Consider the following 22523-nt stretch of genomic DNA (forward strand, 5'->3'; position numbering starts at 1 on the left):
CAGAAATGGCTAATCCAGGTAGTTAATGAACAGACACACACAGCTGCCTTCTACCCCCCTTTCCTCTCCTCCCACCCCCCCATCTCCTCCTCTGACCCTCTGGTGCCCTGCCTGCCACCCCTTCCCAAGCGGGAGAGGCTCTGCCAAGCTAACCTCAGTATCTGGCACACCCCCCCTCCCCAGTTCAGGACCAGATGTTCTTAGGCTGAGGCCACTATCGTAGAAGAGAAAGCCGGGCGGGGAGGGGGACCTAGGGGAGACCAGGAGAAGCCTGCTGCGCGGTGGGATGGGGTTAGCGGACAGGATGGGAGCTGGGTAGGGGAGGGCTAGACAAGCCACTGTGGGATGAGGCTCAGAGGAGGACCTGGAAACCAGGGGTTTCTCTTCTGGAAGTTGCAGAACTTCTTCCATGTGACAGAGGGAAAGCAGGGGGGTCAGGAGGGCGTGGGGAGCACTCTCTTTCCTTGAGTCTCTGCTGGGCCCCTTCCTGGAGCTGCCGGGTGGGGTGGGGACCATTGTGGCTCAGACTTGGCCTTAAGTTGCTTCTAGTCCTGCCAGTTGGCCGCTGCTCCTGTCTTCCCCACCCTCGCTCTCCCCCAGGATCTCAGAGCTTGCTACAGCTGAGTGCCTCCCTGTCCGACCCCTGGCCCAGGGCTGTGGTGGGGAGCTGGCAGGAAGAGCTCTCCATGGAACAGTGCTGGGATCCCAGGGTGGTGAAGGTCTCCACCAGTCTGTAGGACCCCTCCACCCCACCCTCCGAGCTGGGAGCCAGGTCTTTGATCTGGAAATGAGAATTTTCAGGTGGTGGAGGAGGCAGCATGGGACCCTCTGCTTCCAGACACCTGCCTCTCCTTCCCTATCCCTCTCCCAGTGCTCTCCATACTTCACGTTGCTCAGAGCCCCAGCTTAGAGTCTCAGACTGGGTGGCTGCCTCCAGGATCGTATACACCCGGGAGCTGGTAGCTGGGTGGGTGGCGGGTGCTGGCTGCGGTGTGGGTGAGTTCAGAGCCGACCTTGCTGTTGGGTGACCATCTTCTCATCTCTGACGGGCTATAGCAGAAGACCTGGAGTTTGGGACTTCTCAGTGACATGTTTATACTGAGGTAGGAACAGGAAGCGAAAAGGGAGAATGGATTTTTGTTGGGTGAGGGAAGCTTGGCTCAGGTTTAACAGAGGGGTTCTTAACTAGCCTGGCTGGCCAGCCCAGGAGAATGGGGTCCTTGTAAGGTAGTGAGCTTCCCGTCCAGGGGGGAGTTCAGACAGAGGCTGGAAAACAGCATGGAAGGATTCCTGAGCTGGGATGCGGTTAGGAGAGATGACCCTGATGGTCTCTTGGGATGCTGAGGTCCTGGGATTCTTGGAGTCAGGAATTCTCTGACAGCCAGAACGGGGAAGCAGGAAGGCGGTGGCCTCCAGCCTGGGGTGTGGGCACTGCCTCCTCCTCCCTGCCGGTGTTTGGGGAACGGAGAGCCTGGTGCTCTCTGCTCGCACCCACTGCACACTCTCCTACCAGGTCTGCCCCAGCTGCTTCCTGCAAAGATTCTGAGTTTCTTCCGATTCTTCCTGTCTCACTCTGAGCCTTGCCCTGCTGGTTAACCCGACGAGGGCCAGCACAGATCTGTGGGCTGTGTGACGTGGTGCGGAATGGAGGGGGCGACCTTGCCCCCTGCCCGCCTTCAGTTAGAGCCTGTGCTCCCTGCTGAGGGGGCTAACTGGTGGCCCGTGCGGGAGGATTAGGGGCTGGGGTGTGCTTGAAGTTTGACAGCTCAAGCCCCTGCCATTTTGTTGTCTTCTACCATAGTCCCACTACCCCCCACCATGGGAAGGGGCCTCCCCAGGCTGCCTGGAGGTAGTAGGCAGAGGAACAGTGTCAAGTTCTGAGATGCAGAAAGTCCCAGGGCTGGCCCTTGCTTGAGCCTCAGTTTCCAAATTCGTGACCTAACACAGGGTTGTCCGGGCAGCTTGAAGTGGTATGTGTGAGTCGCGATGGCGTTGCAAGGGAGGAGTGTGGGGGAGTGGATCCCCTTGCTCCCTCCCTCCCTGCCACCTCTCCAGACCTGTTTCCCTCTGGGGTGGGCACCAGGCAGTGGGCGGAAAGGCAGGGTGGGGTTGAGGTTTGAGGTTTCTGAACTCCACACCCTGGGAGGCTGGGGCTTTTCATGATGTCAAATGTGGGCTTCTAGGCTGGGTTCAGGACCGCCTGGGCTCGGTCCTTTCTGTCCCAGCCTGCATCTCCCCTCGGTCCCTGGGACTCCTTTTCTCCTTGGTGGGGAGAGTGAAGGAGTAGGGCCTGAGTTGCCCTGGTTATCCTCCTGCCTCCTCTCAGTCCTGGCTTCATCTGAGGATGAAGTCCTTCTCTGTGTCGAACTGGAGTCCTGTGTCTCCGGTCGGGACTAGATGAGGCTGCTTCAGGAGGACACGCTCTCCTCTGGTCCAACAGGGACCCTAGAGGAGCGGGAAGATGAGATGCTGAGTGTGCCCTTGAGTCTGGACGAGTCAGGGTTAGAGCTGGCATGGATGGCAAAAGCTCTCAGCAGCGGGCGGTTCTGGCTTCTTGGCTTATTTCTGGGGCCACGAGTCTCTGCCCAGAAAGGGGAGCTGAGGTTTGTCTGAGGGATGTATACTGGAGGGGAGCAGAGGAAAGCCCTCTCCGTTACTGGACTCTGAAAACAGCCAGTGGGCACGATGCCGGGGGAGGGAGGGAGAGGTTTTGGGATACTGGAGGGACCATTGTCTCCAGAGCTGTATTCCCATAGCCCTGGCTCTTAGCTTTCAAAGCCATTAGGCACGCAGAGGTGTGGGCACCAGCGAGCTGGAACGGGAGTAGCCAGGTGGCTGGGCTGCCAGCCTTGTGGGCCGTGCCCACCTCCCTGGGTGCTCTGCTCCATTATGCAAGGTCACACTTGGCCCTCCTCTCCTTCCTGTGCTCAGATTGCCTTCAGCACTTTCCCAAGACAGAGTTGGCAGGAGGCACAGCTGGGTCCCTTGCTTGCCTCCACTCAGGTTGGTGACCTTGGCCATCTTTCCTACTTGTTCACACCTTGGTTTCCCTCAGAGAGATGGTCGGTCTCTGCAGAGTTGGAGCTTGATGGGGTGGGGTGGTGGGGGGTTGGGGGGCCCGAGCCAGTCCCTGGTGCTGCCTCCTCCAGGGCTAGTCTTGGCTCTGTAGTCCCTGCCTTTTTAGGGCTGGAGGCTTGTAGCTCAGGCCTGAGTGTTCTGGGAAGCAGGAGGGAGCGGGCTGGGAGGGTGTGGTCCCAGTGAGCCAATGAGCAAGGAGTGAGGTGACAGACTGGAGTTCTGTCCTGCCACCATGGTGAAGGGGAGTCCCAGTTTGAGGTCCAGTTTCCCCAGAAACTGGCCTCCTAGGCCTTCTCCAACAGAGAATATGGGACCCCTCAGTTTTCCTTGCAAACTTGCTGAGATCTTCTAGCTGGATTCCAAGCTCCTTGAGGGCAAGCCCGTGCCTTTTGCCTCCCTGGTGGTCCATGCCGTGTGCCTGTCCAAGGGTGCTCAGCGCTAACTGACTGCCTGAGGAGGGGCGGAGGAGTGAGGGATTTAGACTGGGCCTGGAAACAGGGCTGTGTTGGCCAAGAGGTCTAGAGCGAGGCAGAAAATGTAACTCTGAAGGCCAGACTGCTGGGGCTTAACTCAGGCCGACCCTGTTTATTAGCTGTGTGGCTTTGGCAAGCAGCGGAACCTCTCTGAGCTTCGGTTTCCTCATCTGGAAAGCAGAGTTTTGCACCTGTTTTGGGTGTGGTTGTGAGTATAGAATGAGTTAGTTTATTTGAAACACTTTGAGCAGCGCCTGGCACATAGTCAGGGATTGATGAATGTTAGTAATTGTAGTTATTTTACGGGTCATAGCAGTGGTACTGGTGTTTCTCCCGGAGCCCAATTCTGCGTGGACTCCTTTCTCTCTCTTGTGGTGGTTGCATCCCTAAGACAGGAGGATTATGGGACCAGAGGGTGGAGACAGTGGCATCAATTTCCCTCTAGGAGACCCAACATCAGAGCCCAGAGAGGAGACTCTCCCCACACCCCCACATATGTCTCTCCCCTTCCCCCTTCTGTGAATGGGGAAAGGCAGGGAGCTAAGGGGACCTCCCAAGGCCTTGTCTGACCAGGGGAGCCGATGCAGAGCTGTGTTTATGAAGGACTCTGAGAAAGCGGCCATCAGTGTAAACAAGATGCATTATTATAAACCCGTCCAAGCTCCCTTCCTTGGATCTTATCCCATTCCTTGAAGAGAGTCACTGAATCAGAGACTCCCACGCCTGGCAAAGACGTGGCTGGCCCCGCCTCCAGGCAGGCTACTCTTGACCCTGGGCTATACCCATAGGGGTGGTGTCTGTATTTTAAAGTGGGATCTCTAAATAGCTCTGGGTATCTCTGAAGTCTAACCTGCATCCCTCTTGCTGCAACTTTAAGTTCAGTCCCTTGTTGGTGGGAGGTGAGGGAGAACCATGGCCAGCCCTTCCTGCATGCTGCAAGGCTCTGAGCGATGAACCCGTGGTAGGGGCGCGTCCTGGCCACACTCCTGCCTCATCCCAGACCTCTGTCCTTTCTGGGGTCGTCCACTTCTGGTGCCTCTGACGTCCCTCATTAGCAGGGGTCAGCCCCCAACAGCCTTCCCACCTAGCCCCTGGTTCCCACCCAGGGAGGCTGGGGTCGCTCCAGGTCGGGGGTGAGCTCTATTTCCGGACCCCTGACCCGCCCAGTTGCAGCTGCAGAAGGCATTAAGCTTTTTTTGGAGAAAGAATGGGTTTGGGTTGATGATGATGACAGCTGGGGAGGGTTTCTGAGCTCAGCCCAGCCCTTTCTCGCTTCCCCTCCCCAGCCCCTGCTCACCTCTGCTCCATTTCTAGGCCATTGCTCATCTAGAGGAGGGGCTTGCCTTTGGCTCTTGACCTTGACCAGACCTGAGCAATTCACTGGTCTACAACAACCTTTTCTAGGGAGCAGTCTTTGGGGTTGGCCCTGGGCTTGGTGCTGGGGTCAGGGTCGAGGGGCGGACAGAGGTCTCAAAGGGAGCATAAGAAAGGCCCAGAGCATGGGGGAGAGCAGTGCTCTTGCTGTGTTCCTACACTCTGGAATCAGAGTCCCTTCCTTTGCCCGGCCTGATGTCCTCACCTGTCAGTGAAAGGCTGGGGGGTGCAGGGGCTGGAAGAATCTGTGATTCCATCTCCCTGACTGAATCTTCCTGGTCCCAGGCTGCGAGAACTTCACCTTGGATTGACCTTGCTTCCCTCCTGCCCTGCCCCCACCTCTGGCAATTGCTGGCAGGAAGTCCTGCTGATTAGGGCCCTAATCACCAGCTGAGACTCCCAGAAACAGCCAAGCTGGTTGGGTAGAGTGGGGCAGGCAGCTGGGCACAGGGAGAAGCTCCCACCGAGGGACACGAGCAGGGTGTTAGGTGGTCATGGGGGGCCCTGCCTGTGACTGGGGGTGGGGCTTCTTGGGTGGAGGCCGTGCCTGGGGACCCACAGTGGTGGCCGTGTGATGGTGGCTGAGTCTGGCCTGGTACATGAGGGCCCTGATTATTCACTTCCAAGACTTTCTGAGGCACCAACCCTTTGCCAGGTAAGGTGCCAGGGGTATGGGGCTGGAAAGACCAGGGGGACACCGTCTAGAAGGAGATGAAGAGGAGTAGATGGAAGGTTTCTACCAAATGCAGAGGGGAACTGAAGAAGGAAGCAGTGTACATGAGCTGGTGGGGTTAGCAGAACTTTGGAGAAGAAGCACTCCTGGAGGTGGGTTTTGAAGTTTGAGGAGGAGTTCCACGGGGAGCAAAAGGGACAAAGACTTCTTCAGGCACAGGGGGACGGCATGCCTGAAGGCACAGTGGCACACATGTCACGATGGATGAAATAATGGCCCCAGCCCTGTGTTAGAGTCAAACAGAACGTGCTGTCCCTCCTGGCTCCGCTGTTTGCTAGCTGGGTGACCTTGCACTGAACCTCAATGTCTGCATCTGTCAAATGGGGCTGACATCCAGCCTCATAGAGCTATGACTGGGAGGAAATGAGATCGTCTCTGTGAAGTGCCCCGCTCAGGGCCTGGCACAGACTAGACCCACCGGAAGTGTGTGTGTGAGAAAGGCTGGCTTTGGGCGAGCCTGCCGGTGTTGCCTGGGGCCCCGTCATGGAGGGACTTCTGGGTCAGGTGAACGAGGGAGCAGCAGAGGGCTTTCATGTGGGGAAAATGTGATGAGACTGTTATTTAGGATGATTTCGGCTGCTGTGAAGGCTGTAGTGGCCAGGGAGATCTGGGCACAGCCCATGAGCCAGTGCCCTCGGAGTCTGCTGTGTGAATTTCTCAGCCCCAAGTTGGGAAAGCCTCTCCCACTTGGCTGCATCTCTCCCGGGTCCTTCCCACGGGCTGCCCTCCTCTCCTGGATCAGGTGGCTGAGGAGGCCCTGGGATCTCCTTCCTGGGAGATCTTTCAGGCCAAAAGAGAGCCGTTGCTGGCAAGGCTTCCCACACAAGACTGGCATGGATGGATCGCCGCGGGCAGGAGTGAGGGCAGACCGCGGGCCGCTCGTGTCTGTAAGGAATCGGGACGCTCCTTTTGGGGGCGTCTTCCGCCATCTGCCTGGCGCACGGCGGGCCCTCACTCTTTGTTGAACGAATGAATGAACAAACAGGACAGGAGTGTCCCCAAGTCAGGGTGGAGGAGCCTGCCTGCTCGGAGGCCAAGGGTGCCTGGCCTGACCGTATGTGGCCTGGTACAGTGTCTGCCCGGGGGCTGCCTGTCCAGAGCCTGAGGACTGCTGAAGGGTCACTGAGGCTGACGTGGCTGCAGGAGGTCTGTGGCGGTACGTGGATGAGGAGGCAGGGGTTTTGGGAGCTTGAACTTGGAGCGAGGTCCTCTTACGGGGCACGATGGGGCCAGAGGCTGGGGCGGGGGCAGGGGGTGTCAAGATCAGAGGCCGTGGCCACGCCATCTGGGTTTTGGTCTTGACCCCAACCTGTCGGTATTTTAGTTTACTCATCTGTCTAAAGTGGGAAATAAATAGAGCCATGGTCAGCACACAGGGCCATTCTCTGTGACCCTTGGTTACTCTTACTACTATTGTTGTTTGTGGTGCAGAAGGAGGGAGGCAGGCAGGGGCCTCTCAGGGATGAGTGCCCCAAGTGGGTGGGAAAGTCTAGGAGAGACGAGACTCCTTGAGAGGCTTCGAAGGCTCCTCGTCCCCCGTGAGCTGCCTCCAACCCCACACATGGGGTTGTGTCTGATGTGGCCAGCTGGGCTGAGCTGGGCGTGGGAGCTGAGGCCGCGGCCAGCCTGGATTCCAGGCTGGAGCCCTGGGAGAGCAGGGGTGAGCCGGGGCAAGGGGCAGGGGGAGGAGAGGTGAGCAGAGAGGAGGCCAGGACTCTCCCAAGTCCCCAGCTGGGACCCCAGGAATTCCTCCCATCTTGTCCTGCCAGAGGGCCTGGCCTTCTAGCTCCATGGCCTCCTGAAGGCCTGTGGTCTATCTCTCGTCTGCCGGGTAGATGTTCCTGATGCTCCGTCACTGTTAGAAAGTGATTGCTCCCCACGAAGCACAGATTTACGGCAGCTCTTTCCTTCTCTCATCTGGGCTTCAGCTCTCCCCAGGCCAAATTCAGCTCCCCTATGTGCAGCTGTTTTGCAACAGGAGGGCGTGAGGGTGGGCTGCTGGGGTAGGCTGCAAGGGCCGGCCCAACGGACTCCCTGTGGGCTGAAAGGACTTGCCGTGAGTGGAGGGACTGGTGGCAGGGGAGCCAGACGGCCAGCTTCCAGTCCCTCTTTGGCACTGTGCGACCTTGGGCAAATCATGTCCCCTCTCTGGGATTCGGTTTCTTCATTTGTAAGATGAGAGGTTGGCCTTAGGAGGGCCCTCCATTTCTCTAACCGGTGCTGAAATTCTGCAAGGCTGCGGATCTTTCTGAACAGAGAGGCTCTTGTTCTTGGGGCTGATGGAGGAGCCATCTAGCATGGATGTGGGGGTCCTGGAAGGTCTTCAGGCATCTGCTGGGACGCCAGCTAAGATGCTGGGAAGGTCCCTTCCAACCCTGGGATTGGAAGGTTCTTTGCCCAGTGAGCAGTCCTCTGGGCAGCTCTGTTTCCTGGAACAGAGTGGAGGGTAACAGCTGTCCGGGGTGAGTGGGCCAGAGTCTGTGGGGCTCCGTCCCAGTGACTCAGGTGGGGCTGCGCTGGCAGGATCGAGGCTAGCAGAGCGAGGGTGGGAATCAGCCCCATCTGCTGGCTCCTCTTGGCCACTCTCAGGGGGCAGAGTGGGAGTGAGTGATGTGCTAGGGGGCAGGGTGCCGAGAAGAGTGAGTAACCAGCACTTGTGAGTAATGGTCCAGTGTCTGTGCTGGGCAGGTGGCTCCGAGGCTGCCCAGCTGTCTGGGGCTCCGGAAATGCTCCCCGGAGGCCCAGCCACTGAGTCACGACAGCCTGAGTGCCTTAGATGCTGGGGGTCCAGGCCGGCATGCCCACCCCCATACCCCCTTCGCCTCTCTGCGCCCCTCTGCCTTAGCCCTTCCTCCCTACCATCCCGCCACACCCTCCAGGCCGCACAGCTGCCCCATCTTGTCGGCGAAGCACGGGGGTGACTTGGTGTGCCCGAAGGGGTATAGATTTTGTGGTCTGGCTATCCCGGGTTTGAGTCCTGGCTCCATTGCTCCTTGCTGTGTGACCTTGGGCAACTTAACTTCCTCTCCCTGAGCTTCTTGACCCACATGGAGAAGGGAGATTTGACTATTGTACGTGCCGTTGAGAGGACTCGGTCTGTAATACCCAGTACGTTCAAGGGAGTCTGCGAATTCAGTGGTACATCAAGCCCTAAACTCTGTTTTGCGACTCCTCCCCACCTCCACCCCTAAAACTTCTGCTCCCAAGCCTGTATTCCACGTTTTCCAGGATAGTTGTTCTCCTATCAGCTCTGCCTCACAGCTGGTACACTAGCCCTCCTCTTTCTGACATCTCTTCCCCAGCTTCCATCAGTGAGCCTTGGCCCTCACCTGCTTTTCCAGGAGGGTGGGCGGGTTGCGAGGAGGGGGCAGAGAGCAAGGGGAATTTGCTGCTGGCCCTGCTAGGTGGATAGGCTGGCTCCTGGGTACACCTTGAGATCTGGGTGAGCATTCACACTCGCCCCCCCTCTGCTGCTTCCCGCTCTCCCCTCCTCCAGTCTGCATCCACAGATCATTCCCTGCCCTAGCTTCCTGAGATCAGCTGTGCTCCGGGACCGTGTCCCCCGCGTCCCCCCTCCCCTGGGTGTGGGGGCGAGGCTTCTGGGCAGCAGTCAGTGCAGGCTCTGCTCAGGGTGGGGCTGGCAACCCTGGGGAGTGACTTTGCATCTGGAGCTGGCAGGGGTTCTGTGGGCTGTGTCTGCGCTGTGTGTGTGCCTTGGGGTGTGTGAACTGTGCGTCTGCACCTCAGCAGTGTCTCTGGGTCCCCGGGTCTGTGGCGCATGTGAGCCCTTTCCCCCATCTGTTTAAAATCTGCCTATGCTTTCTGAGCCAGCTAGAGTTGGGTCTTCCGCTGCCCCTCCCTTCAGCAACCCCTTCCCTGCAGACCTGGTTTCAGAGGCGTGCATCTCCGAGGTTTCCCCGGAGAACAAGGAAACATTGCGGGGAGGTGGATATGCGTCAGATCTAGCCGAACAATGCCGGTGACAGCCAGGCCTCCGCTGGCCTTCAGTGCTGGCTTCACTTCAAGTCTCTGCTGCCGGCTAATTGCGCGCGAGAGGGGGGCTTCCTGTGCCTCATCGCAGATGGATTTAAAGGAGCAATATGGGGCTGGGCCACCCTGCCCTTGGGACTCTGGCTTCCGGGGCTCCTGGTGTGACCCATCAGACCAGATGGGGTTCCAGAACACCAGTCCCTGCTCTGGGTTAATTGTGCACAACCGACCTGCTAACTCCTCCTGGCGCTGCCGTCTGGGGCCCAGGACTTTCCTGTGTGAGTGCCTTTTCAGATCACTGAAGCTGAGGCCAGAGTCAAGGGCTCAGGGAAAAGAGGAGGATTTTTTTTTTTTTTTTTTAATATTTATGGGAATCTTTTCCATTGTATTATAGGGTCCCAAGGTCTGATGTCTCAGTGGATGGGACCTTGTCAATCAACTACCTCTTCTCACCTGTTATAGTTCCTCCATTCTTCTTCCGTCAAGTGGGCTTAAGAACAGAGCCTACCTCCCAGGGCTGAAGTGATGACTTTTTTCTTTTAACATTTTCCTTTTTAAGGATTTTTATTTGAGAGAGAAAGAGCGAACACGAGCAGGGGGAGAAGCAGAGGGAGAGAGTCTCCAGCAGACTTTGAGTGCAGAGCCCAACACAGGGCTTGATCCCAGGACCCCGAGATCATGACCTGAGCCCAAACCAAGAGTTGGATACCCAAATGACTGAGCCACCCAGGTGCCCCAGATATGATGATTTGATGAGCTGAGATACATGCAGCCTTTAGAACGGGACCCCCGCGCGTGGCCCATGCCGTGCAGCTTATGACCCTGGACATGAAGACATGGGGGGCACCATGTTGGTGGCCGCCAAATGGAGGGGATTCCCATGTGCTAAGCATGGGCTGGGTTCTGGGAGTTTTTAGTTGTGTCAATTCAGTCAACGTTATTTAGTTGCACCCTACAACATAGGTCTCCTTCTCTCCATTTTCCAGACGAGGAGACTGCCTCGGGGAGTAGTGGAAAGTGGCGGTCTGTGGCAACGTGAACCTGGCTCCCAGCCCATTGCTGCTTGGGTCCCAGCTCTTGCCCTTTGGTTGGAAATTCACAGCCTCTCGATGTGTTGAGGAATTTGGAAGGAGGGATCCACAGAGAGAAGGTGTTAGGTGTGATTTTTCAGAACAGAACTGCTCCCAGCTCCTGGTTTTGGCTTAGAGTCAAAGCTGTCTGCTCTCAGGCGATGGGACAGAATGACCTGCAGGGGTCCAGGGGTCCACAGATGGCCTTTGAGAATATACAGAATTTTCTCCTGGTAGCATGGACTTGGGTTTCCCTTTCACTTTGTTCTTTCTTTGGGCGTTCTTCAAATTTTAAAAAAGGAAGTAGGTAGATGCTGGGAGAGACTTCCTGATTGTCAGCAGCATAGGGCAGTTTGGGGAGCCTGAAGGACTCTCTTTTTTTTTTTTTTACATTTGAGTATTGCTGAAATTAGCATGCATCTTGCAATTGAAATGCCCATTTGGGGTATCATTTTTCCCACTCAAAAGCTGTTATCCAGTGGGTGGTGCCCTCGGCAACCTGTAGCACCTTTAAGATTAGGAAACAGGGTGGAGAGCCCTGCCCTTTGCAGAGGTGGAAGGGAGAGAGAGAGGCCGGCAGGCCCTGGACCTGGCCCGCGAGCTGACTCTGGTCTGGTTTAAGAAGGCAGAGGGACCCTCTTGTGTTGGCGTGGGTTTGAGGGTGGCCCCCAGCCTCAGAATTCTCCATTTGGTGGCCTGGCTGAGTCCCAGCGGCTCCCCACCCCAGCCCTCCCTCAGCCTCCTTTGCCACGTTGCAAGACTGCTGGTGCGCCTTGCTGCAGTTCTGAGACCTCTTGACTCCTTGGGCTTCCCCCTTGCTCTTAGCTCTTTTTCCCATGCGTCCTTCCTGCCTTACTCTTCTGGCACAGTTTAGGGTCAAAGACTTTGTCCCTTCAAGTTCTCCTCTAGGGACAGAAACCCTCAGTGGGGAGAGAGGGGGGTTGGGTGGGCAGTCTCCCTCTGGGCGTAATTTCTGGAAAAACAGATGGATTTGAATCCCAGTGAGATAATAGCCCTCTTCATACCTTCATTATAGCAGTTACTGGGTTCTTTTATAATTCCCGGTTTACATGTGGGCCCCAAGTTCCCCTCCGGGGCCAGGCCATTCTTATTCATCTCTGTTTCCCTTGCTGGGAACCTGGCACCGAGGGAGGGGACTAATTTAGTGCTGTTGGGTGAATGCAGGGTCTTGCTTCCCATGCCTGTCCCCCACTGCCCCCCCCAACCCCCCAGTTCCACCGAAACGTTGACCACAGACCACAGCCCTTTCCTTGACCAGATTCTTCGAGGAACTTCCTAGAAGCTGTGTTTTCTGTGCTGCAGGCCCTGTCACACCACCCCCCTGCTTCGGAACAAATGGCCCCTCTCCAGGCGGGGAAGAAGGGCTGGGGTTTTTCCCGGGCTTTGGGTCTCAGGAGAAGGCAGTTCTGAAATCTCCATTTCTAACTGCGCGTGGACACTTCCACTTGTATAGCACGGACGCTGCTTGCTCCGAGGCCTCCAGGCTGGCCCCTTGGTGGGTCCGGCTTCTCCAGCTTCTTCCATCCCCCACTAGCCTCTCTTTTCTGCACCCGGCCCTGGCTCAGCGCTGCTCTCACTTCGGCAGCCGCTGACTATTTTGGCCTGGATGTTTGGCCTCCAACCCCGTGCCTCGCCTGCGCCCTCTCTTACTGGCCCTGCAGGCATTGGGCTCGTCCTAAGCCGCTGGCCATGGGTGTCAGTTCAGCCTTCCACGCCTTGCACAAAGCGCCCCCTTTGACCCTCTTCTTCCATTTTGCCCTGCGGGCCTCGGGCCTCGCTGGCAGGTCTCCTCTCTGTTCTCCTGCCCCACCCGCCTCCGAAGCCATGCCCTGCGGGAAAGCCTTGCTGGGCCTCGGAAAGGTCCGGGTGGCATGGGGCTGAGCACGGCTGAGGCTTGCGACCTTGGGCCAAGTGTGTGACCTCTCTGAGCCTCATCTGGGAAATAGGCTCAGAGTGCAGTACGTGGAACGGAATTGGACCTGAAAGGAGGTGTCCCTGGCTGGAGCAAGGGCTTTGAGGCCGAGAGGTGGGGAATGGGGCCTGAAGCAGGGAGACCCGGCCAGGTCCCGCAGGGCCGCAAGGACCATATTAGGGCATTTGGACTCCATCCCATGGAGCTGGGAAGGACTTTCGGCAGGGGAGTGACAGGACTAGATGTGCATTTTAGAAATAGTTCCCTGGCTGCTGAGTGGAGGATAGGTTAGAGGGGTAGGACCTGAGGCAGAGACCTGAGTTAGGAGGTTCTTGTAGGTTCTTGTAGTCATCTCAGTGTGGCGGGCCTGGGCAGCCGAAGAGGTATTGGGGCAGAAGAACGGTCCTCCCACCTGGGAGGGAGGGGAAGGAGGAGTTAGGGCAGGCGGTCAGGTTTCTGGCTTCAGAACCTTGGGTGGCCAGTGGTGGGGGAGTGAGGTGGAGGCATTTGGTTGTTGGGGGGCAGTAGGGCTGTGGCCCAGGATGCTGACCAGTGTTAAGCCCAGGGCCCAGCTGTGCCTTCTTACCCCTGCTGGTGCTTTCCTGCGGCCCCACGTGACCCACCTCACCTGTGGGCCATTGCCCAGCCCCTCTGGGACCGCTGGCTTCCTCTCTTGTGCTCCCAGGGCCTGGCAAACACTAGAGGTTTCCCTGAACTCAATTTCTCTGTTTCTCCTGATCGTGGGGGTTTCATCAGAAGAAGACTGGCCTGGTTGCAAGCTCAGGCCTCCTGGAGTCACTACAGTCAGGCCTCCCGCAGTCACTCCTGTGAGTGTCTGGTGTCTCGGCTTGGGTTTAAGGGGAGGCACAGCTTCCCCTTACCAGAGAAAATGCCCTGCCACCAGCTGGGCCTCCAGCCTGGGCCAACTCATGCCATCCTTCGAGAGGGCTCTGCGGGGGACCAGAGCCTGTGTCCCACTAGGTCCACTGCATGCCCCCTTTCCTGGGGGTGCTCCTCTTGGCCGGGCACAGGAGGAGCCCTTCCGGCTCCCCGCCTTGCGGAGGGTTGGGCAGTGCAGGTTCGGCTGCTGCGTGCGAGTATGGCTGGAGTTTGGCTGCAGAGAAACGTCTCTCTCTGGAGGTCCCTTTCTTGAACGTGTTACCAGACCTAGAGGCTGGCAGTGGGCTGGGTGGCTGGTGCGTGGGGCCTGAGGAGAAGGTCCTGAGACAAGAGGGAGGACCAGGGAGAAGGGGCTACTGCCGGAGCGTGGAGAACAGGTTGACCGGGCCATCAGTTCAAGAGGCCTGTGGCCCAGGAGGGTTTATGCAGACAGTGTGGGCAGGAGTCCCGGGGGCATTGCTCAGAGTTGCCTCACTGGGACTCTCCTCTGTTTCTTGTTGGAGTTGGAGTCTGTGCTGGGTTTGGGAAAAGGCCTGGTCCCTGCCTCTGGAGGGGACTCTCGGCTGGAACATGCCCTGCCCCCCTCAGCTCGAGGTGTCCCTAGGAACAGGCCCCTTCTTGCCTCCAGGAACTGGATGCGCTTCCTTTCCTGATCGTGAGCAGAACTCTATATAAGGGAAGGAAGGAGCCGGGCAGGCTGGGAGCACGCTCTGGTGAGGACAGGCGGCCTCGAGGGGGGGCATAGGCCTGGGAGGAAATGGAACCAGGGTGGTAGCCATCTTCTCCTTAGTAGCCCCTGGCCCAGGGCCTGGGCCTTGGAAAGGGAGGCCGGTGTCTTGAGGCCCTGAACCAGGTTGGGGCTCTGCCTTTCTCAGCCCTGGTCTTGTCCTTGCTACCCCGACCCCGGCTGAGGCATTCTGTAGCTGCCTGCTGTGGACACTCAGGGCACACTGGTATCCCACCGGGCTTCTAAGCCATCTTCTGTCCACTTGATGGGCCTGCCTGCCTGCCTGGCCCGGCTCATGGGGCCCAGCTATGGTCTTCCTTCTGGAGCTCGGCAGACTTGTCCCATGAAGCCTGAGGTGCCGGGCTGTCCACGGGCTATGGGGTCTTCTGGTTCTTTCCTCAGTGATGTGGCATGGAGTCTAGATCCTCTGGGGATTGTGGTCTCTGTTCTTCTTGACCTCTGTGGTGTCGCCTCAGTGACGAGGGCTCAGAGGTGGCAACATGCTGGTCACGGGTTTCCCAGGTGGGGCCCAGAGGGTAAGCAGAAGCCCTGTGGGGCGGGTCCACTTGCTCCCCCTGGTAGGGCAGGGAGGGAAGAAGTCGGGGCAGTGCTGTCCTCCCGTGCTGTGGCTGGGGGAAGAGAGGGCAAGGCTGGAGGTCGGGGTCTGTCCAAATGTGTGTTTTGATAGGGTGGAGATGATGACCTCTGGGTTTTAGGGTGCCCAGTGGCCCCTTATCTGTGGGCTTTGGGCTCCCCTTCTCCCCCCCCCATTATTATTAGTATCATTACATATCTTCTGTCTGCCTTAAGCTTTACTCTTTACTTCTCTCTGCTCCCTATCCTCCTCAGGCACCTTTGGTGGCTCCCCAGTACCAGCGTCTGAAAGTCTTAACTTCTCGGCTGGGCCCTCCGAGTTGCCTGTGGTCCAGCCCGGAAAGAGAGTTTGCAGCCAGTCCTCCTTCCCTTTGTCCTCTTCAGTGTGTCCTTCCTCTTCCCCTTCCCCCATCCCATGTCCCACCAAAGGGGACTTGTAGTGGCTTTTTCCTCCCTGCCTTGTTCATGTGACCATTTCCACCCAAAATGCCCTTTCCTCATCTTTACCTTTTAAAATCCCATCCACATGCCCGGTGAGCCCTGGGCTCTGGACCAGGCCTTACCACCCTCGGGGCTCTTGGAATGGTCCTAGGTGAGATGCCCAGTAGACAGAAGCAATATGTCCTGAAGGCCTGGCGTAAGTGTCCCCTCCTCTGTGGACCCCACCTGGGACCCCTGAGTGCCTTCTGCTCTCACAGCCCCGGGTGCCCCCATCTGGCTGTGGAGAGAGTGTGGCGCGTGGGGCCAGGTGGCATTGGAATCAGGCAGACCCTGGTCTGTGTCAATTAGTGGCCATGCCATCTTGGATCTCACAGGATTGCTGAGAAGATCTCTTGAGATCCTGTGAGATGAGGGTACTCGTCTCTCCTCCAGAAGGTCCCAGGCAGTAGAAGGGATAACACAGAGTGCCTGGTACACAGTGAGCATCTTTTTCTGCCTTCTTCTGCATCTGCCATTCCTCCTACTCTGAGCTGTTTGACTTTGGGCTGTTACTTGACTTCTCTGAACCCACGTACCACAAAGACCTGTCATGAAGACTATATAAAATGTACGTAAAGCACCCAGGTCAGTGACGCACATAGGTGCTCTGCTCCTTCCTTCCTGTGTACCTTTGTGTGTCGACTGAGATGGGGGCCTGGAGTTGTGGGAGCAAGGGCGTGGAGGCGGTGTCCGCGGGAACAGCCTGCATGTCCGTCGAGGACAGGTGTGTAAATACAGTGTGCGGTGCTTGCCCAGTGGACTAGTATGCAGCCCTGAAAAGGAAGGCACCTCTGATGCCTGCAGTGACCTGAATGAATCATGAGGACGGGATGCCGGGTGTGACAATTGCTGGGGCTGCTTTAACAACATGTTGGACATTAGATGGCTCGCATAGCAAACTCCTCCTCAGCCAGTTCTGGAGGCGGGAGCTCTGAGGTCCAGGTGTGGGCACTTTTGATTCTCTCTGAGGCCCATCCTTGCGTCCACTCATGGCCCTTGCCTTTTGCACGTTCCCCTGGTGACTCTCTGTGGGTCCTAATCTCTTCCAATAAGGACACCGGGTCGGGCTGGATTAGGTCCCGCTGATGGCCTTGTTGTAGCTTCATCACCTCTTTCGCTCCATGCAGTCACGTTCCGAGGTCCTGGGAATTAGGACTGCAACGTGTGAATTTGGGGGGATGGAACTCAGCCCAGGACATGAAGTGAGATCAGCCAGATTCAAAGTGCTGTGTGATTCCTCTTATGTGAGGCGCCTAGAACACATAAATTCAGAAACACAGGAGCTGAGAGATCCCCAGGGGCTGGAAGGGAAGGGGGATGGGGCTCTTATTTAAAGGATGTGGGATTTCTTGTTTGGGAAGGTGACGAGGTTCTGGAAGTGGGGAGGAGTGATGCTTGTACAGCAGCGTGAATATGCACTTACCTGCTGTTGAAACGTTCTCTTAGAAATAGGTAAAATGGTAAATTTTATGTTGTGTGCATCTTACTACAATAAGATTAGAGAGGACTAGCTAGAGATAGGGGAAACAAAACAAAACAAAACAAAACAAAACAAAAACCAAAAAACCTTCTGCTCTGATCTTATGAAGCTAGAGTTAGAGGCTTGAGTGGTTCTCAGTTTTGGCTGGGGCAAGGTGGTCCTGTCTGGCCCCAGGACCAGGCGGATGTGGGGAGCTTCTCAGGAGGGCTGGGCAAGTTTAGGAGCCCAGGGTTTTATGTAACCAGGGCCAACAGCTTGAGGCCCCAGGGATGGAGTGTCACCTAGTTGGGGACCAGGTCCTGCCGCTTGCGTGCTAGTGAGGTGACGGGAGGGCCATGACAGGTACATGCCTGGGTTTTCTCTTGCTCTGCCAAGAACAGTGCCTGGAGCTCCCAGACCAAGATTTCACCTGCAGTGAGCCCTTTCCCAGCTGACTGACCTGGGACGAGTGGCACAATCTCGTCGAGCCTCTCTATTTTTCTCATCTGTAGAATGGGAACAATGTTGCTGACTCTGCAGGATTGGAAGGGCGGAGAGGGACAAGCATGTGGCAGGACTGGCCCCAGCACTTGACGCATAGGATGTGCTCAGTGATGGTGGTGACTTTGGCCACTGGTGGCTGCAGGTGTCTTCCTTCCTGGGGCCTGAGTGTCCTACATCCTTCTGCAAGTGCTTTGTGTGCAGCCAGTATGTGTTGGGTCCAGTGCGATGAATGAGATGTATTCTCTGCCCTCAAGACACTTGTTCTCTCACAGGGGAACCAGGTTACAGACAAGGAAATTGACACCTGTTTAATTGCAAATTGCAATTAGGGCTGTGAAGATAGAGATAAGAGGGCTGGAGAAACAGTGTCTGTGTGTGGGTGTGTGCATGCGTGTGACTTAAGGGAATCAGGGAGGACCTCTTGGCAGTGGCGGCATTGAACCCAAAGCCAGAAGTCTGGGAAGGACACAGCTAATGCAGATGGCTGGGCTGAGAGTGTTCCAGGTGGAGGCAACAGCATATGCAGAGGTCCCGAGGAGGCCCACAGCTAGGTGTGCTTGAAGGACTGAGAAGAGTCACTCTGATGTGTGGCTTTAGGTCCTGGGCAAGGGGGATGGACACAGAGTACTGGTGGAGAGGAGGTTCAGAGCCCAGATCACACAGGGAGCCCTGGCCTGGAGGGCTGCTGTCTGGTGCGTTTGACCCCGGGGGTGTCTCCATGGGTGGGTGTGTCCTGTTGTTGGAATCGCATCCAGGGACCTTCGAAATTCAGAAGGTATTAGTGGGTAGGGGACTGAAGAATGCCAGGCATTAGCTGTGGTCTGGGCCTGGCAAGTCACGCCCAGCAGTGCCCCCAGCTCTCTACCTTGCAGGATCGGAGCCAGACTGCGCCTCTGCGGTGGCCTTGGATGAATTGTTACCTTTTCTATGCCTTACTTTCTTCATCTGTGAAATGGGGAGAAGGAGTCTCTACCCCAAACATTTTGAGAGCTTAGGCTAGGAGCAGACAGAAAGCCACGTTCCAGGGGCTGTTGCTGTTGTTGGACACAGCTGTCCGGACATTAGTGTGTACGGAAGCACCACATGCCCCAGAGCGCAGGAGCGCATCTCTGCCTGGAGCCTCCCTGCTGGGTTCACAGCCCGTCTTCCCTATCGGCTAGCTTCTTGACTTGTCCACGTCTCAGGCTCCTGGTCCGTAAAATGGGATGTTGAAGGTTGTTGTAGGAACAGAATGAGGGAGTTCATGCAGACGGGCCTATAGTAAGTGTGATGTACGTAACTGTGGCTGTTGCTAGTTTAATTGGTACGTTTTTCTGAGTGGACAGACTGAGCATCAGGCCTGCTCAGCCTCCAGTGTGTAGCCGGGTTTTTGGAGCTGTACTGGGGGAGGAGGCTTACCTAAGGCTGACCTCCTGGGCCCAAGCCCAGGAATCCCTGCCAGTGGCTGGGAAGCGAGACTATGACATGGCTGGGACCCCGAGCTCCTGTGGATGTCCCAGAGTCTGCCCCCTCTGCAGAGAGAGGATTCCTAGCTCAGGTCCCCACAGGGCAGAGGGCGTGGTCACCGCTGACACCAGGGGTGTGGGGCCGGAGGGCACAGGCCACAGAGTGGCAGGGGGCCCTGGCTCTCCCTGGCACATTCCAGGCTCCTGAGAGGGTGGCCAGGGGCCAGGGTGCCGGAGGGAAGGAGAGAGCCTTTTAAGGAAACATTTCTCTGCTTACAAAAAAAAAAAAAAGAGAGAGACAAGAAACACTGAAACACACAGCAAAGTTAGTGGGCTGGCTGGCCGGCTGGCCTGGAATGCACAGCTGTGGGTGGCGGGTGGAGGAGAGGCTGGGGGGCAGAAGACCACGAGGGGCACCCGGACGTCAGGCCCTCCAGCTGGGGGTCCCCCGCTTTGCTGCAGAGCTCAGTCCTTAGGGGTGGTGCTGCCTCAGGGGAAACAGGAAAGGGACCTGGGGTCGGGACACCTGGACCCTCCTTCTTTCCACCACTGCCTTAAGGTGGTTCTGGGAGAGAGGCCCTCCCCCTGTTTCAGAGGACACTGTCCGTTCCATCCCCACTTTAAATGGATCTATAACCTCCCCTGACTCCCTAAGTCCCCAGACCCAGAAGGGAGACTAGAAACCCCTCATGTAACGGCGTGGGAGACAATGGCTATGGACAGGACTTGCTCAGGTCTGGAGGCTGAGGCCGGAGCCCGTAGCGTCCCTCCTGCAGGTTCCCAGCCTCACCCGAGCCCCAGCGCCAGCGCCAGCTCCAGCTCCAGCTCCGGAGGAAGGAGCAGAGCAGAGTGCTCTGCACTGGCTCCCACCCAGTGCCCGAGGGACCCCTACATGACAGAGTGGTGGGAGAGGAGACACTGGGAACCTGGCCCCATGAGGTTGAAACCTACAACCTGTGAATGGGGTTAGGGGCAGTAGGGCACGGGAAGAGGCCATGGTTGGATGCAGAACTCCTGCCCCACAGGTGCCGGGGGGGCAGTTGTGTCCCCCATGGCTGAGACCTTGTCTGGCCCGCCAGCCCCAGCCACCTCTGGGACCTTTCCTTCCTTCCCAGTCTGTTCTCCTGGGATCCTCCACCCCGCCCTGGACTCTGTCTCCCCCAGAAACTTCTAAAACACTCACTGATGGCTCCATGCTTGTGTGTATCAAGAACCCTGAACTTGGGAGAGCATTTGGCCCCCTGTTTCCTCTTTCTCTTGAACACAGGGGAAGAGTTTCCCTTCATATTTCATTTTAGGACTCAGACTAAATCTTCACCGCTTATCAGCTCTGTGACCTTGGGCGAGTTGTGTAACCTCTTGTGTATCCTTAGCCAAAGATGGACTAGTACCTACCTTATTGGATGTTTGAAAAGATCAAATGAGTTAATATGGGCCAAGCATTGATAATAATGCCTGTCGCTCCTACAGTCCGTATCTAATGAGCGTAGCAATTGTTCCTTTCCTTTGGCCCCACATGTGAGTCTCTCAGTCTCGGGGTAACGGTGAGCACAGGGCGATAGACATGGAGACTCAGCTCAGGCTTCTTTGCTGGAGAATGAGTTGGGCAGGAAGTCTGTAGCTGGACTGGGTCGAGAACCCAGGGATGCTGAACTCCCAGCTTCTCCGCCTCTTCTAGAACTCAGGGCACACTGTCACATGAGCCTTGCCCCTTCTGGGCTGGTGTGTCAATCCTGGGGATCCCTCGGGCTGGATGGAGGACAGAGCTGGGTCAGGCAGAGGGGGGCCCGGCTGAGGGTGGCTTCTTGTGGGGGAGCCAGCTCTAGCCGAGCCTGGAGGCTGTCACCATCGCCGCTCCGCTGAGCTGGTGGCCGGAGCTGGGGTTGCCTACTGTTTGAAGAGGCAGCAGCCCTGTCTTTGGCAATCAGGGGCTTGTGCCCAGACCCACTTATGCCTGAGGGAGAGCCTCCCCCCAGTCCCCTCTGTGGGCCCCTTGGGCTGGGAATTGGAGCCAAGATTAAGGTATGAGCTCCAAGAAAAACGTGTCCCAGCTAGAAAAAAAGAACACACTGAGTCTCTGATAAAGGGCCCTGCTAATTGTCAGGGTAGTGGTTTGGCTGCCTGGCCAGGATGGAGGTGTTATCTCAGGGGAGGGGGTAATGCAGCCCTCCCTCTCCCCTCCGTCTGTCTGGAGGCCCACGTGCCGGTCCCCACCCTCCATCTGAGAGGAAGATGAGGATGGTGTTAAGAATAAAATCTCGCCCATAAAGGGTGCTCTCACCCCTCAAGGCTTTCTTCAGAAGAACTGGCAGGGCCTTTCACCAACCTGCTTCCCTCAAGCTGTGGGGACCCCAGACTCTGTCTGCAGCTTTGGGTGAGATGCCTTGGCATTGGGGAGAACCTCCTTTCTTAAAGGAGTTTTTAAAAAATATAAAACATAATAATATAAATAAATATTAATAATTAATAATAATTAATAATTAATAATATTAATAAATATAAAACAATATAAAATATAATATTTTAAAAAATATAAAACAAACCTTAGTATATTGTAGAACATTTAGAACATAGAGCAAAGAAAAAAAAAAAACCTTCTTCTTATGACCCGAACCCACTGCTACTAAAAATCCTGGTGCACTGACCTCCAGTGTTCTGCCTATTTTTCTACAGAATTTAAAAATTGTATGATATACGGGGCGTTTGGAAGGCTCTGTCATTTTAAGCTTCCGCCTCTTGGTTTCAGCACAGGTCATGATCTCGGGGTTGGGAGATCGAGTCCCACATGGGGCTCTGCACTTAGCGTGGAGTCTGCTTGAGATTCTCTCCCTCTCCTGCCCCTCCCCACCCTGAACGTGCACACGCACGCTCGCTCTTGCTGAAATAAATAAATAAAATCTTGAAAAAAAAAATCATGATGTACATTTCATTTTTGCCTTCTGCCACTCCCTCTCTCCCCAGTGTGATTGCCTGAGGGATCTACCACGTGGCTGCAGCATCTTCTAGTGACCTCTCAAGCCGGAGATGGTCAGTGTGTTAAGCTGAGGGAAGGGGTGTCTGGCATGGAGGTGGGGCCGTGGAATGGCCTCAGGAGGCCCTGGTTTTCTGTGTGGATGAAAGATACTAACCTTGCCCTTTCTCTGTTCCTCCCACAGGTGGCTGCCCCCTGCATCCCTCCATCCAGCCGTGAACTGGTGGTGAGTGACAGTCCCTTCCCTACCCTGCTGGGCTCTCTCCCCTCTTTCTTCAGCTCCTCTGTTACAGCTGCCTTTAGGCCTAAGCATGCTGCTGGCCCCAGAGGGTTCTGGGCCATTAGGTAAGGAGGAGGAGGGGGACACTTCCCCAGACCGAAGCTGGACTGGGAGGAAATGAGTCATGAGGTCCCTTCTGACGAGATGCAGGCCCTCTTAGTTCCATTTGAGACCAAAGTCCTTGGAAAAACCCATAAAAGGGCATCTCGCATGCCTCTGGGCCAGGCCAGGTGCCTGTTGTTCTGGGGCTTCTGGGACCAGGGGACGGCACCTTCTTCTACCTGCCGGGTCTCGGGTCAGGTCCCCTTCAGCCGGAGGGAGGGTTGTGGATGACCTGACCCACAGAGCTCCCCCGCCTGGGCAGTGGCTCGCATTCAGGTGGCCCAATCCGCCTCCAAGCTCCTTGGCTGACTCTGCTTTTCTGTTCTGTCTCCGTGTCTCCCAGCCCAGCCTCCCCTGTCAGTCTTCCAGAAGAGTGTGGGCAGGGATGGGTCTCCTATGAGTTGTGGGCT

General features: G+C 56.6%; 1 protein-coding gene across 22 annotated transcripts in view; it reads left to right on the top strand.

The window, feature by feature from the left end:
* The window catches only part of TNS1 (tensin 1), a 221448-nt gene that overhangs the window by 90000 nt on the left and 108925 nt on the right, over positions 1–22523 (top strand). For all 22 annotated transcript variants that reach the window (XM_082690433.1, XM_082690451.1, XM_082690444.1 and 19 more), the window contains one exon: positions 21916–21957. In XM_082690433.1, the coding sequence (XP_082546559.1) occupies positions 21916–21957 (42 nt within the window). The remainder of the gene's footprint in view (positions 1–21915; positions 21958–22523) is intronic.

The sequence above is a fragment of the Mustela nivalis genome (assembly GCF_964662115.1).
Source record: "Mustela nivalis genome assembly, chromosome: 11".
NCBI lineage: Eukaryota > Metazoa > Chordata > Mammalia > Carnivora > Mustelidae > Mustela > Mustela nivalis.